The sequence below is a fragment of the Vanacampus margaritifer genome, chromosome 1 (genome assembly GCF_051991255.1).
Source record: "Vanacampus margaritifer isolate UIUO_Vmar chromosome 1, RoL_Vmar_1.0, whole genome shotgun sequence".
In the NCBI taxonomy this organism is placed as follows: Eukaryota; Metazoa; Chordata; class Actinopteri; order Syngnathiformes; family Syngnathidae; genus Vanacampus; species Vanacampus margaritifer.
Window position 1 is genome coordinate 27,032,240 of NC_135432.1, and position 15,683 is coordinate 27,047,922.

At 41.9% G+C, this 15,683-nt stretch overlaps 2 protein-coding genes across 4 annotated transcripts; one reads left to right on the forward strand and one right to left on the reverse strand.

Moving 5' to 3' along the window:
• Nucleotides 1-3,393: 3,393 nt before the first annotated feature.
• wdr6 (WD repeat domain 6) lies at nt 3,394-10,474 on the reverse strand. Its single transcript, XM_077544110.1, has 6 exons — nt 10,249-10,474; nt 8,943-9,104; nt 6,093-8,772; nt 5,931-6,008; nt 5,311-5,427; nt 3,394-4,637 (listed from the first exon to the last, which is right to left on the reverse strand). The coding sequence occupies exons 1-6, from the start codon at nt 10,316-10,318 to the stop codon at nt 3,782-3,784; spliced, it is 3,963 nt and encodes a 1,320-aa protein (XP_077400236.1). The 5' UTR covers nt 10,319-10,474; the 3' UTR covers nt 3,394-3,781.
• On the forward strand, nt 9,617-14,504 carry fsbp (fibrinogen silencer binding protein). 3 transcript variants are annotated; one of them, XM_077544221.1, is made up of 4 exons: nt 9,617-9,824; nt 11,834-11,886; nt 11,968-12,136; nt 12,283-14,504. In XM_077544221.1, exons 1-4 carry the CDS (start codon nt 9,728-9,730, stop codon nt 12,591-12,593), a joined length of 630 nt encoding a protein of 209 aa, XP_077400347.1. In that variant the 5' UTR covers nt 9,617-9,727; the 3' UTR covers nt 12,594-14,504. The 3 variants fall into 3 exon arrangements, with proteins under 3 accessions (XP_077400347.1, XP_077400330.1, XP_077400340.1); XM_077544204.1 differs by lacking the exon at nt 9,617-9,824 and adding an exon at nt 10,641-11,129 and having other exon boundaries at nt 11,807-11,886; XM_077544214.1 differs by lacking the exon at nt 9,617-9,824 and adding an exon at nt 10,641-11,129.
• Nucleotides 14,505-15,683: the final 1,179 nt, after the last annotated feature.

Sequence of the window (15,683 nt, forward strand, 5' to 3'; positions counted from 1 at the left end):
TGACCCCTAAGTGATTTCTTAAAGGAAAAAGAGGTTCTTAAATGATACCTTGTGAGCTGAAACTTAAAGTTAACGCTTTGTTCTGATTCCCATGATAAAGGGTCGACGGAGGCGGTTTTGGAGAAGGGCCTCCATGAATAGATGTGAAAGATGAGTCGGAGAGAAGGAGGGTTCTCCAGGGTGTAATGGTGGAGTCAGAGAGGAGTGCAAGTGGCCCATCATGAGCAGAGGGTCTTTGCTGATGGCTGCGCTTTCTGCGTTTGCTCCGCTGGGGAGTCCGTGACGGGAGATGAGGCTTGGCTGTGAAACCAAGATAGAAATGGGTCTGACTCAGGTCATGCCAAACATGATCTCACTCTCTTTCCAGTGTAGCTTTAACTATTAGAAAAATCAGTGCTATGTGTGACTCACCTGTTTTGTTCCCGGAAGAACCAATGAGAGGAAGGCGTTCCTGCGGCATCACCAAAATAAGACTGCAACTGATAGAACATTAGCAAATGTCGCTTGCTGTCAGTTGGCATTTGGTATTAATAAACATAAAGTGAGCCAAATAATGCATAATTGCAGTGATGCATAGTGCGCTGGAAGAGATCATCAAATGTAGGCTACCATGGGAGTGGATAGATTACTCATTACATAGATTAATCAATTTAACTGGTCCAAAACTGATTTTGTATTCACTACCAATAATCAGTTTTTTGTTATTTTGAAGATGCTTGTATAACATATCTTGGAAAACCGCGATCGTGAAATGAAACAAATTAAAAGCCCCGAAAGACTATGACATTGATGCACATAATGTATGTTCTTCCTTTAAATTAATCCATGGTAAACACTAATATGTGGTTATTTAGTTACTCAAACTCAAATAATGCAGTTTCATATTAGAGCATTGTTTTATTGTGCTGCATCACCAGGGATGTTTTGAGGGAAAAGTCCAAAAAACATCAATGACACTTTCCTGTAGTGATAAGTTTTCTAGGAAATAATGTGGCAGGATGAGTTGGTTTCAGGGAATGCACGTGAGCGGAAGAACAATTTGCAAGGGGAATGTAAAATCCCATGATGCCATCTAATCGTAGCTGTGCGAATTGTACTGTTCTGATTCGGATCCCTCTGGAGAAATGTAATATTGCTTTTGATTTAACAGACCATGTTAGGTCACATTTATGGGTTAGTTTATTTATGGATACATTAGGTTCACTGACGACTCTAAATCGTCCAAAGGTGCGAATGGTAATTGTCTATATGTGCCCTGTGAGTGACTGACATTTATTACAGTTAATTAAATCAGGTGGGATAATCTCACCCAGGACCATAATGAGGACTAACGATTTGGAAAATGAAGGGATTGCACTTAGATGATGTAGACAACCACAGCTTTGAATAGTTTTCTAATAAAATCAATTCTATATTTATACTTGAGTTATATTTGTCTGATATGTACAATTGATGATCTTGAACATTTAAGTGGGGAAAATAATCAAAAATACTAATAATTTAAGGAGGCAAATACTTTTTGACAACACCGTATCTATGCCAGCAACGTATCGTGAAAGGTCTAACAATTAAATCCTCCTTCACAAGAGAGCAGAAAGTAAAATTAACCTGTTGCTCGCTTTGTGTTCCAACTACAGAAGGATTTTATATTTAATAGCACAATTGAGTGAAATAAAATGAAATGAGATACTTTTTGCCCCGTTTTGATTGCTGGCGTGCTGTGAAGTTTTCTAATGTAAAATATTTGCATTGGCTAAAGATTGGGAAACGCTGTATGGTCTCTGCGATGTGAACTGTACTGTGATATTTGCATTCACATTCAGGTTTGCACTTGCTGTATGGCTTGATGTGTCTTTTGTTTGACGTGTTTTATTATATTAATTATTTATTGCTTTTTTTCAACACAAGAATAGCCCTTTAAAAAATAAAATAAAAAAAGAATAAACCTGTTTTTTTGTTTTTGTTTTTTTAAACGAAAATCTTTGGCTGTGCGTGCAGAGGATGCTATACAGTATAATTGGCAAAACACGGTTTGAAACATGAGAAAAGGGTTTTAACAAGGTTAAGTTTGCTTTCTTCTTTGTTGAATGCACTAGTGACAGTGTCAACTACTACACACCATTTGTGGAAACAAAAGCCATGCAAATCAGAGTACATCTGAAATACAGATCCTGAAAATGCGTCTACTGTATTCCTATCACTTGGTTGAAAAGGGGTGGATAATAAAATCAATTGGACAACGAACCTTATAAGCTACGTCATCTGAGGAGGCTTCAATTTGTAGAGACAAGAACTAACAGACCCCAATCAACTGGCAAAGAGCTCTCAAGGCACACCAAAAACAAGCAAATGCTATCAAACTAAATGCATAACAGTAATTCTACCTTTGCTGCTTGTTAAATGAAACAAGTCAGTCTTCAAACGATGCTCTCTTATCTGTGGAACGACACATGATGAAAAAGTACAAGAGATGTAAACATCTAGCAGCTCTCTCAGCACACCTTCATGTGACCTCACAATGAACATCAACAGCAATGCTGGCCAGCTTCTCATATTCCCACAATCCCACCAGCTCACCTGACCTTCACCGTGTCAGCACAGCAACAATGCTTGTATGCCACACAGCAGCACTTGTTGCACCTGTTGACTTCTTTCCTTGCTATCTTTAACTTTTTTCACGTTCCTTCCGCCCTCCTCCTCCTCTTTTCTCTCTGTGATGACAGCTTGTGAGATAGGCACAAGACAAAATGCAACACGAGACGAGATTAATACATTAAAATATTAATGGTGCATTCAGTGGGAGTACCATACAGTTGCCCTACACATACTGTACGCACACACTTTACAGTACATATACTTGGGAGTTGGGGTTTATGGTAAATATCAGGATGAACCTAAAATGCACTAGACTAGAACCTTTACAAGTGAACTTAATTTGACCTTCTCTAGACTTCTGAGGCACGTCCAGCTGTTCAATGTTTCAGTACTTTTTGCACAACTTTCAATAAAAAGTCTTAAGTGTTTAGTATAAGAAATGTTTTTAACTTATTTGTGCTATTTTTTAAGTGGAAGTCAACCTTAAACATTTCAACACAATAATACTATCACTAGTCTAGACATTCTTATTAATATTACATTTATGGAATAGGAGTTATGAAGCAAAATCCAGCCGTTTTTATTCATCTTAGGGGGCGGCCATTTTGCCACTTGCTGTCGACTGAAGATGGCATCAATGACTACGTTTACATGCAGGCAATCACCGTTTTAAAAGCTGAATATTCAGATTTTGAAAGGCCATGTAAACACGCGCAATATGCTCTTATTCGAGCCCCTTTATACAGTATATGTAATTAATTCCTGAGGGAGGCCTGTCTCACAAAACAGCGTGTGAAGTGCACCAAATGTCCTGTTATGTTCAGAAATTTAACGCCGTCAACATTCTCTGCAAACAAAAACAAATACATTTATACAGCACTTAAAAAACAAGCTTCCTTGATTATTATCAGGTCTTGAGCCACTCAAGTAATAAACAACCTTTGTAGCTACCTCATAGTCAGATGATGAATGAATAAAGAGATAGAATAAATTAACTTTATTTTAAAGGTCTGTGAATATAACACAAGATGCTTTTATTGATTGCGGCAATGTGCAATCAAAAATGAGTCTTTAGTGACATGATTGTAAGAACCACTTCTTGTTGCTCTAAAAGCTACTGTGTGCTCTTCTCCTCCTCGCTTTTCTTCCTTTCATGCATCTGGATGGCTTCATTATTGTCTTCTTCTCAAATTCGCAGCAGCTGGAAGCCTTGACCGCAGATCAGCACCCATCCTGTCATTTCTTTCCCTTCTTTTTTCTCACAGGAAGATCTCAAAGCAATTTCTGTGATCGTCTCATCTCCAGCTTGGTCCTTAGTGTGTATTTTCTCGCTATACTCTGTCTGTTCATCCGTAATTGATGAGTCTTCTGTCTTTTCCCATGACCCATCAGCAACTTCTTGCTCCTGACATCCCACTTTCCCTCCCATTTGTTCTAAGCTTGTTTGACCTTCCGTCCTTCCATAAACAACAACCTTGTCAGCCTCAGACTCGGCCTTCCTCCTTCCATCTCCCGCCACCTGCTCCTCCCACACTGCAAGTCCTGCAGCATCGGCAACATGGGAGCACAGCACCCCTCTGTGTTTGATGGCAGTACTGCAGAGCTCCCACAGACAGACTCTCTGATCGCAAGAGGTGGTGACGAGCAGGCCTGGTCTGAGGAGCTTCAGGGCAGTCAGAGGGGCTGCATGTGCCAAAGGGATATTCAACTGGGAGAGGAGACGTACACCAAGATGGCTTTGTGGTTGGCCCTGCGCAAAGCCCGCAGTCCTGCCACGACATTCCAGGTAGTCCACCCTGATGGTGGACACCATCAGCTGTCCATCATCCCCGCCGCTCGGAACCGTTATGAGGCAACCGCCATCTTGGGGCCCTTGTGTTTGAGTCCAAGCAGCCAATGAGTTGACACCACTCTGGTGGGCGGCAATGGTCAGGCAGTGGATTGGTGGCGTTGGAGCACCACTTGGAGAGCTAGAGATCGCTTGGGTCAGCTCCCACACTGCAATCTTGCCATCAGTTGCAGCGCTGAACAGCAGCACATACCTGCAGAAATACGTTTGGAATCATGAATTTAGTGAATCAAGTTTCCACAATTAATCTTATTAGAATATACCTTTGAACACATTTTCCACATATTGGAACAACAAAAAAAGTGCAAGCATAACACGTATAGAAAATACTGTATATATTGTAGTGTGTAACGCATGTGGCTTTAAGAGGCGGGGCGTGTTGGATAGTATGTGACATCAGCAAGTCTGCGTGTGAGTTCATTCGCTGGTCATGAGCTGTGGCGTATTGTGATTTACTGTCCGCCTGGCAGTCAAAAACGGCTAAAAGGTGCATGGGGGACTGTGGCTCTCCTTTCCCACATGCAAGCGCAGTGCAGTAATTAAGTATACTGTAAAAACCCATTTTAAAAAAAACAATCGCTTTGTGGAGATGCAGTAAATGATGAGACGAGGAGACAAAGGTGAGTCATGTCTCTTTACTCTCCACAACACTGAATGTTTACATAGCAAGCTACTCCCTAGAATGCTGCAATGAATTTATTCATACAAATGCTAATTGTCATGACTATTCCTTCCATTATCACTATACAGTTTACAATTTCATTCATACAGAACAGATATTTTGATTTAAAATACAAACTACAAAAATCCCCACAATTAAATTATACAAATTAAATATACACATAAATAATATATTATGTTCTCACCTGTTGCCTTTTCCATCCTGGAGGCTGCAGGTGGCGACACTGAGCACACAGCGCTGGTGGTAAAATGTCTCCCACAGCAAATCTATATGGCGTTTCGTTTCACTGACAGAGAACAATCTAGAAAAGACATCAATACAGTGAGGAACGATCAAACTGCTATTGAGGCAAAACAAATATGAGAGCAGAGAAACAAAAAGACAGGGTTGAAACACCTGTTATATTGATGCCTGAACGGCTACCATAAATACCTGCTAAAAAGTTTGCGCTAATGTGCAATCAGAATCAGAACCTTGGTTTACATGGCAGTCTTTGATCCTGCATACATATGACAAAAATGAGCTCATAATTAATTAGAATATGATCCAAATTAGACTTTACACAATTAGAATTTTGGGGCCGATCACGAGTTAAACATATTTTTATTTATTTTTTAAATGCATGAACATCACCAGTCATTCAGGTTTTGCTTAAACTAATGCTATCTCATATCAGGTATTACACACACACATATAGAGGAAAAAACCTGCGTTTGAGGGCGGTCGGGGTGTATTATACACAGTTGTACGGTGATAATTTATCAGTCAATATTACCTAAAAAGACTGGCAGGAACCTCACTAACCTGACAGCCCCGTCACTGCATGCAAGAGCCACAAGAACACAGTCCGAATTGTGGTCAACCACTACCATAGACATGTATCTGAAAACACACAGCCATGATGAGAACACTTCTTAAAAGTATTTACAATTTATGTTAATACGCCAAATCAGTCTTCTGACTTGCCTTGTTTCTGGGTCCATTTTCACCATCTTGTGTCTGTTCCGCCTCTTCTCCCAGTGCTCGTCCAATCGGTGACTGGCCACCTGCACCACCTGGCAGAAGGGGGCCAGTCTCCGCTTGTTCCAACCGATCCACAGCCGGTAGCACTGTAATTGAGCTCGCCCGCTGGCTGATATCAGCAGAGCAGAGAGGGACTGGGATGGGGTCGTAATTTTCTGTTCGTCCGGATGAGTTGATGCCACCATGGTGCGTACACTTGAGATGTGGTCGGTAATAACGGAGAGGACTGTGACGCTACCAGAACTGGGATGTATGGCCAAAACAGTTAAGCTTGTGTCTTCCCCACCCGTCACGATTACTTCCCATGGCCCTTTATCTTGAATCCCATCCGGACCCAACATTCCTGCTACATTTGCCGTTATGTCGTTCTGAACACAAATGCTCCCCAGCCGGCAAACACACCCGATCCCCCTCCCATGTATGCCCTCCCTTAGGCTCCATCCTTCATTCCATGCTGCCCTGCCTGACCAGTTTGGTGACTCCAGTGGGGACTCAGAAGCCAGGACGGAGCCCTGCTTGATGAAAACCAGAGCGCCATATCCGGGCCACACCCCAATGTGGCTCGGCCAGAAACTCCAAGAGCGATGGCCACCGCCACAAGGCACCGCTAACAGCCTCTCCTGCCTTACCGGGTCCCAAACCACAAACTGGGTGGCATGAAAGCCAAAGATGACAAACCGAGCTTCTGTTCCCTTGTTCTTGATTCTTAACCCTTCTTCTTGGTCCTTGGGACTTTCTGCCAAAGACTCCTGTATGGTATTTGGGCTTTCAAATTCATTTATAACGCCATTCACTGCCGAATTGTTATGCTTGATAATCAAAGCCCTCTCCAGCCATTCCATGCCTTTGCAAGCCCGCTGGACTCTCAGAACCACCAGCTGAAGGAGACCCTTAGCACTTGCTTCATGTTTTTCGTTCTGTGTATAATGCACTCTGAAAACACGCACACATCCATCCCTCCCAGTACTGTAGAGAAGTCCCTCATAGTCACAGACTGATGTAACACCTTGTTTTCCATGCACCCCAAACAAGCAGCTTTGCGGAGACAACGTCAAGTCTTTTTGTTCCTCTGGCCTCACTTTCTCGTTCAGGGTTCCATCAGTCTCATGACTTGTTTTATATGCTTGCATAAAGCCAGTTAAGTCGTCCTCATACCCCTGCTCCAGGTCTTCCTGAAACAAAAGCAAGGACCCTCTTCGGTCCCCGCACACCCAGAGAGCCCTCTCAGATTTGGAGGGGAGGCGCACTGCAGCCGTCAGCCAACGTTTTGCACAAGCAGGCAGGGCAAATGAAGGGCAGCATTTTACCCAGAGAGACAAAGTGCCCATTTCACTTACTCTCACATCAATACACCAGCGATAGACACGTCCTTCGGCACCTGATGCAAGCAAATACACATATTTATCACAGTGCTGCCAAATAAGACTGTGAATCTTTCCTGATCCAGCTTGGAGGACAATCCCATTCTGGGGATGAGAGATGTGGAAGACGTTTAAGACTCCACTGAGGCTCCCAACAGCACATAAATTAGCTCTACTTGCCGAGTCTTTCACTTTAACACTAACAGTTTCCATCACACAATAAGACTGAAACTCAGGAGAACCTTGCCACACCAACTCCCAGTGGCCCTCACCATACTGGTAAACAAATCCTTGGTCAGTACAAACCACAATCCTACACTGGCTCCACTTTTGATAGTGCCCTTCGCCTTCTACGACACAAACCACTTTAGGTGTGCCTTTACCAGAAAATTCCAGGTCTTTTATCGTCTTTGTCACAGTGTCTTCCTTTTCATTGTCCTCAACCTTCCACAACCTCACCCCTCCATCCGCACCCCCGGTTGCCACCCATCTGCCTGTGACATCTCTCTCTGCACTGATCGCCAGCGCTCGAATCCCACCCGCTCGATGTCCCTTCAAAGTGCGAAGGACTGTCCCAACTCCAGCCGAGTCCCAAATTAGGCAAGCTCCATCTTCCCCAGCGCTAAACACTCTCCTTGGGGAGAGGCACACAGAGAAGACCCTTGCTTGGTGTCCAAAAAGCACCCTTAAGCAAATTGGCTTTAAGTCCCCACAGTTCCCTCCAGAGCCCCCCAAAGCACCGACAGCCCACACTCTGACACTGCGGTCATCTGACGCTGATGCCAGCCATCCTTTCTCCTGGAGGTAAGAGATGCTGAAGATAACACCGGTGTGTCCAAGCAAACGCCTTTCCACTGGAGCTTTGTCATTACTTTCTTCTCCTCCAGGCTTCCAGAGGACTAGCTGGTTGAAAACAGTCCCCCCTACCAGAACAGTATCTGCCCAGGATTTGTGCACCACAAGGAGTGCAGAGTACAGCAGACACCCTTCCAGACACGAGCGCTGAGCCAAGACATACCCTGAGCTGATGTCCAGAAGAAGGGCACCGTTGTGGGCTACCGCCACACACAGGAGAGGCTGTTTGTCGTCACATAGCCAGCGGATATCCAGAACCCAGTCCTGAAGCTCCACCAGGGGACTCAGTTTCTCCAAGCGTGCAAACTCCAGGGCAGACACATCTAAATGAAGTCTCACCAGTGTGACCGCCTTCCCACCAAACACAGCTAGGTCATAGGAGCTGGGTTCAGGGCTGGAGCTCAGTCCTGGGGATTGAGGAGAGGGGGATTATGCTCATCAATTGTAGTGAATAACACAAAGCAGATAACTGAAAATGTATTAGTATTATTGGTTCAATGCATCACAGCACTATGTGAAAACTAAATACGTAGACATCAACCAGTGGCAGCCAAATGCGTGCTGACATCAAGTTTACCTTTGGTTTCTTTGCAACTTTCTGTGAATGAACTCTGTCGCGAAGCAGTCGACAAGACTCTTGGCCTCATCCCATGGATGCGGTGCTGTTGGAGGACAGGTACTGAGGCCCATGCTTTAGGTTCAGGTTGAAGACTGTACACCGTCAACACTGGACCCTCACCTGATAACAAAGATGACTGAAGAATAGGCCATAAATATAAAACAATCAAATGAAAAACAGAAATGGCAATTAGTGAGTGTGTGTATCAATTTGCTTGCCAGCAAATTAGTTGATTGTATGCCATTCTCAACCTTGAAACTTTATATACTGTTGAAAACTGCTGACACCCAGTATTTCATTTTACTTTTTTATTACCCACACAAAATGGCTCTGTGACTGTGATCCACTTTTGAGTTAAGAACCACTATTGTATTTAATCCCAAGGGTGTTAGGTGGTGTTCTTCCAAACCAAACTGATTCTAGCATGCCTTTATTGCTTCGTGCACGCTGAGCAGTAGGCACAGAAAAGCGCCCCTAACACACGCACACGCGCACACGCACACACACGCACGCGCGCACACACACACACACACACACACACACACACACACACACACACACACACACACACACACACACACACACACACACACACACCTGTTTGCTGATGATGGTGATGATATAATTACCCAAAATGTCTTGTGAACTTGTGTAATTCAAGAAATTGTGATCTATATTAGTGTTTCCTAACCAGGAACACAACTACCGAATGGTTAGGACATCAACCTCACAGTGCAGAGGTGATGGGTTCTAATCTTGTCTTCCTGGGTGGCGTTTGCATGCTCTCACCGGGCTGTTGTGGGTTTATGGCAGTTTCATCCCACACTCCAAAAATGCATGGTAGGTTGGCTGAATACTCTAAATCGTCCCTAGGTGTTAATGTGAATGGTTGCTTGTCTATATGTGCCTGGCAGGACACACAGCAAATGTTATAAGATTTATAAGAAAGGCCGTTTAATTTCTCTATTTTGGTTCATATTTTTTTTAAATTATATGATTTATTTTCAAGGCCACATTTATATTTATAGGCAGTTCAAAAGAAAACAATGGCTAATAATTACATGTTCAAACAAGGGCAAAACAACAACAACAAGATTTGTGTTAAGTTCGATTTTTGAAGAATCTTCAAGACGTACTATGAGTGAACGGGTTGGGGGGCACTCATGTATGACAAAAAGGTTCGAGGTACATACACAAGCCAAAAAAAAAGGTTGAGAACCACTGCTCTATAAGGTTGTGACCACTGACCACAAACAAAGCCTACCTGTCAGTAGAAAGGTATCCTGAAGGAACTCCAGGGCTGTGACTGGGGCTACCAATGCTGCTGTCTCCATGTCAGAGTGATCGGGACCTTCATAGAATATGCAGTGATTAGGATAATTTAGTAACCAACTGTAGATACACAAATAAATCAGGTTAACTTTTCGTAGGGACTCGCGAGTATAACTAGTCTGTACTGTGGAAACGTGATTCTGTTCCGGCTTCCGTTCTGTGCCGCGTTCTGACCAATCAGACTTCTCACAGGACTTTCTGGTTGCTGATTGGCTGGCAAAAAAAACGAGCCTAATTTCTATTGGGCGCAATGAGTCACGTGCAAGAGTTCAACAGCGTTGTGATGCTTTTAGGAATATTTCGTTAAAACGGGACAGTCGACTGTATCCATGATGCGGCACGTTCGTACAAAACACAAACTCGTTTTTGCATTCTTTGTCAGGTAATCTTCAACTTGAGGAGCAAATCCGTTGTTTAATGAGCAATAAAAGTAGACGTCATTGGGCCGATTTGCTGCATTAATAGCGCGGGGGGTTATAAAACTCTACAAATATTAAACGAATGGCGCAGTGAAGCAAATAATATCCCCCTTTCCGAGTCAACCTGAACGTACCGGCGGAAGGTGAGGCTGCGTGGAATAGCGGTCCAGCTAAAACTTCCCCTCGACCATGCCTGGGAAGTGCAAATTCCAGGAGTCCTGGCTCTCCAAGGAGGTCTACAAGGACTGGCTGGTTAAGGATACCCAGGACATTCACTTCGCCCGATGTCGGGCCTGTTGCAAATCCATTAAACTTCAGACCATGGGCGAGGCTGCTCTTACCAGCCACGCAGGAGGAGCTGGCCACAAAGCAGCGGTACGCAAGCTTGTGGAAGGTACAGATCAGCTTTACATGTCAAACTACGGAACTTACGGGGGGAAGAAAGATAACGATCATTCTTGACGTGTTACAGTATCCTGTACCATGCGTTATAGCTAGCTTTGTTATTGCTGGGATAGGTCAACAAAAGACTGCGAAATAAGGTTTACACTGCAAAATAGGCGTACATTTCAGTTGTTATTCATCTCAGAAATGGTGCATTAATGCCAAGAAATGCCGTCAATGGAATGTCCACATTCATCAAGGCAGTGTTTCTTAATAACAGATCACAACGTTACGTGCCATGCACAGGTCATGGTGGTAATTGCAGTACACGTACAATTTAACATAGTGCCACGTTTTTTGTCAAAATATCATAATAATCAAGAACTAGTGAAAAGCTACATTTCTTGTTTCAATATAAACAAATTACACTATTCACACCACGGTTTGTTCTGTGGAACCTACGTGCACATTCTTTAATGTCCCAAGATGGCGCCAAAGTCCATGATAAAAGTAAAGTCATAATTGGTGTCAAAGAAGTATTGTTCAAGTGATACGGATACGCATAATCTAACTTGCATGTGCGTGCGCTCGTCTGGTAAAATTTTAGGAAATCGATTATCTGTAAGCCATTTATTTTTAATCACTTTTAGTTTATGTGTAAGAAGGGTGTGCTCATTTTACCAGCAGACCCTCCCCTCTTTTTCTGTCAAACAGGCAGCTTGAGGATTATAAATGCTGCAGGGCAAATGAATGGCAGCTTGAATCAGGTATCACAACAATCGCTCTAGACAATAACAATACATGAAGTCCTATTTCACCTGGAAGTAAGACTTCGGTGTGATGCACAGGCTGAAGACAGCAAGGACCACGTGGCCATCTGCCTGCAGCGTCACGACCTGGAGAGGCTACCAGGGAAGGACTGGTCAGATTTGCAACACAGCCCCGCGTCAAACTCCAGCCTCCACAATACTGAGCTGCAGGACTCATCCTTCCCTGCTGCCTACTTCACAGCAGCAGGTACCAAATCAGATGCTATTTGGCGTTTGCAACTAGACATGAACTTTATTCATCATTAAAAATCCACAAAGAAAGGTAGACATGAACTTCACAGTTTTTCTAAGCGACAGCTTCACGCAGATCCTGAATACTCGTCCCCTCCCCAGGCACCTCGGGCTTCCTCACCCAGCGTCTCATCCCGTCAGGCGGCCGATCACATGAAGCAGCCGATCAGCAGCAGAGGGCAGACGTCCTGGAGCAGCAGCAGCACATGAGGCTGCTGGAGTGGGAGAACCGGATGAAGGTGCTGGCCTGGGAGCAGGAGCTGGCGAGGGAGAAGACGCGAGCCGCTTGCCAGAAAGCCAAAGCCTTCAGGATGAAGAAGAACTACTACAAGGCCAAGCTAAAGAGGATGGGCGAGCATGTACCGCCGTCCTCCAGCAGCGATGAAGAAAGTGGGCCCGATCCCACGGGATGAGCCGAGGTTTGACGATTAGCCATTTTAGCGCTTGTCCCACATGCCACTGAACTATTTTCATACATGGATTTGTACCTAAATGCTGATTGTCCTTCGCCTCATCAGCCTTTCTTGTACATGGAGAACATTTGCTAGAGTAGGGCAAGGTACGACTTTAGGCCCACTTTTTTTTTTAACTTTACTTTCTAAGTGAGCTAGAAGGCACCAATTACCAGTACTGTATTTGTCGCTATTAGACGACAGATTTATAGCTCCTTTTAATCTGCATTCCAGAAGGTTGAGAAGTCTCAGAGTTCAGACTTCAGAAGTTAATAGAGGGAAAAATCCATGCATTTTCTTTACTGCTTGTCCTCAGTAGCGCCACAGATGAGCTGGAGCCTCTCCTAGCTGACTTTTGAGGAAAAAAAGAAAGCTAATTGAAGAACAAATACACAAACACTTATTGACACTTTTGGACACCAATGTAACATCTTCTCTTAAAATGCATTTTTATGGAATTTCTAGAAAAACAACCACGAAAGCATGCGAATTCCACAGAGGTATCCCGGAAGCAATATTTGAACCCCAAACTTCAGAACTGTGCGCTTTTACATGCTAACCCCTTGATCACCTTTACTGCCTTGGGTCAATCTTGACATTGGCACCCAAGTAGTCCTCGAACTCAAACATAAAATGAACAGTTTTTCTGGATTCGGTGGATACATCGGAATCTGCCCCTGATGTCGTGCAATTTAGAATTAGAACTTCAACTTAGTGGCTATTGGTTAATTTAATAAATTTAAAATGATGTATGTTTCATTGTTTCTTCAAATATTGTCTGTGTTGACAGTTTGACCCTGGAACAGACGATTTCTATTGCTAATTATTACCTATAGAAAATAAAAAACCGAATGCTAAGATGTGAACTGTTGTCTCAGCAATTTCTGAAGCAACTAAACTCACATGACATCATGCTAATAAGCTTGCTAATGCTAGCTTGTTAATAAGATTTAAGCAAAAATAGCTATGAGCCCCGTTGTAATGGGTTGGAAGGAAGGTTTCGATGACCAGTTTTGCTCTTTAAAGGGACCAAACTGCTTGCACTCATGCAGTTGATTCCAAGCTACCAAAATGACAATTGTAAGCTGTCTCTGATGTGTGTTATTCTCCTTTACATTGCACAACCAGAAAGGAAACTGAACAGCTTTTCAAGTTTTATATGGCACTTGATGTTTGTTTTGTCATTTCTGACTGCAGTATTGACATCATATTTGCTTCTGCCAGCATTCTTACTGTATATTATTATGGACAATCTAGCTACAAAGTGTGGCTTGTATGTGCATGTATAACTTTGAAATGTACTAAATGTTACGTGGTCAGAACAAAGAAGTTCATACCTTACTGTAAATATTGAGACACATTTAAAGGCATTTTACCACTACATCCAAACCCATTATATTATACTATTATTATATAATATATATATATATATATATATATATATGATTGAGTATATATCATTATATTATATTACATATTTTATATATATATATTATATTAATAATAATAATTACTATATATATTATACTGTTATATTATATTAAACTATACTCATATGTCATCACATTCTCATACTTTATCCATATTAGATTCCAGACTTTTTTTTAATGTACAGTATTCATGTAATGGATTAGCCATTCTACAAAAAAATATATATCCTGGAGATTTTATCGTATGGGATCCTCATGTCTTGAACACACACACACAAAATAAAAACAACTGTGTAGTAATACATTTTTAAAAAAAGTTCAACATTTCTATTGTATCCATAGTAAGAGGAACTGTGATGGTTACATGCTGCAATCGCTTGCTGGGTGCTGGGAAAGTGGCATCCCATCATAAACACAAATAAATCAATGACATTGCCACTTATTATACTGCCTCATTCTTGTTTATTTCCTAGATATTCTTTTCTTGTTTCAACCAATTTGCCTCCTTGCTGTAATTGTTTAATGCTAACCATACTGCATTAAAACAAAACAAATGTGATTCACTGTCAACTTTGGATCTGTATGAAATCAAGAGGGAGTTAAAAAAAAAAAAAAACATTAAAAAAAATATTTCCATCCATTATTAATGAGGATATATATATTTTTTTAAATCATAGAAATTGTTTTAATTTGCATGGACGCAAATACTCTTGAATATTATTGTCATGAATTTATTTGATTATTTTTGATTTGGTAGTTTTAATTCCAGGTGTAAATGAGGATTGGGCAATTTGGTTTGTGAGAGACATCACGTACAAATGTTACACATAATTGTAGAAAAAAATGACATCATACATAATTGATCACTGTCAGTGAACAATCAATAGCTTTAAATCTATTCAGATTTAAGAGGAGATGAGCGGTTAAGTTGGTCCTGTGTATTCAAATACAGTGGAAAGCTGCACAAAAACTTCCATCATGATGCATCCGCCAATATTGTAAATCTGGGTTACATCTGTGACATGTTGTAATTTTTCTTGTGTGTGTGTGTGTGTGTGTGCAATGCCACCACAGGAGGGGACCAGTGATATAAAAGAGGAAAACTGTGATAACGATGCTGCACACATTTATGTCCTGGCTTTTCAAGGAGGAAAAAAAAAGAATATCTTTACAAGAACAAAGATGGATTTTTTTGAGTTGGAATTTATAAGAATAAAGTAGTATTTTTCAATATAATGACATTAAAGTCAAAATATGATATTGTTAATCTACACTCGTAATACCATACATTTTATTCGGGAAAAGATGCCTTGATCCTCTAAAATAAATAAATAAAAAGCGCCTTTCGTTCTTGGGAAAAAAAAGTCTTCAGAAAACCAGAGAATTTCTTATTCAGGAATGTCCAATTTATCTGGTGATATGTCACAATTTAATTGTCCCGAAGGAAGGGAGGAATAATTGCTTTAATATGTTTGTCCCCATATGTAGGGAACACAATAGTGCTCTCAGAGATATCAAAGTACGGAAGAGGATTAGGGCCAATGAAGAGGGGGAAAAAAAAAGTTGGCAGGATTCTGACTATATTCTCAGCATTCTGACTTTAAATTCAGAACTCTGACTT

Bases quoted from the DNA above. Each gene is read 5' to 3' on its own strand.
- wdr6 (XM_077544110.1), bottom strand. From the start codon at position 10,318: ATGGAGACAGCAGCATTGGTAGCCCCAGTCACAGCCCTGGAGTTCCTT. The intron at 6,009-6,092 runs GCAAGTCAGAAG...GTGTGTTTTCAG, and splicing joins AAAATGGACCCAGAAACAAG to ATACATGTCTATGGTAGTGG. The intron at 5,428-5,930 runs GTTAGTGAGGTT...TGTCTTTTCTAG, and splicing joins TGCAGTGACGGGGCTGTCAG to ATTGTTCTCTGTCAGTGAAA.
- fsbp (XM_077544204.1), top strand. From the start codon at position 10,925: ATGCCTGGGAAGTGCAAATTCCAGGAGTCCTGGCTCTCCAAGGAGGTC. The intron at 11,130-11,806 runs GTACAGATCAGC...TTTTACCAGCAG, and splicing joins GGTACGCAAGCTTGTGGAAG to ACCCTCCCCTCTTTTTCTGT. The intron at 12,137-12,282 runs GTACCAAATCAG...TCCCCTCCCCAG, and splicing joins TGCCTACTTCACAGCAGCAG to GCACCTCGGGCTTCCTCACC.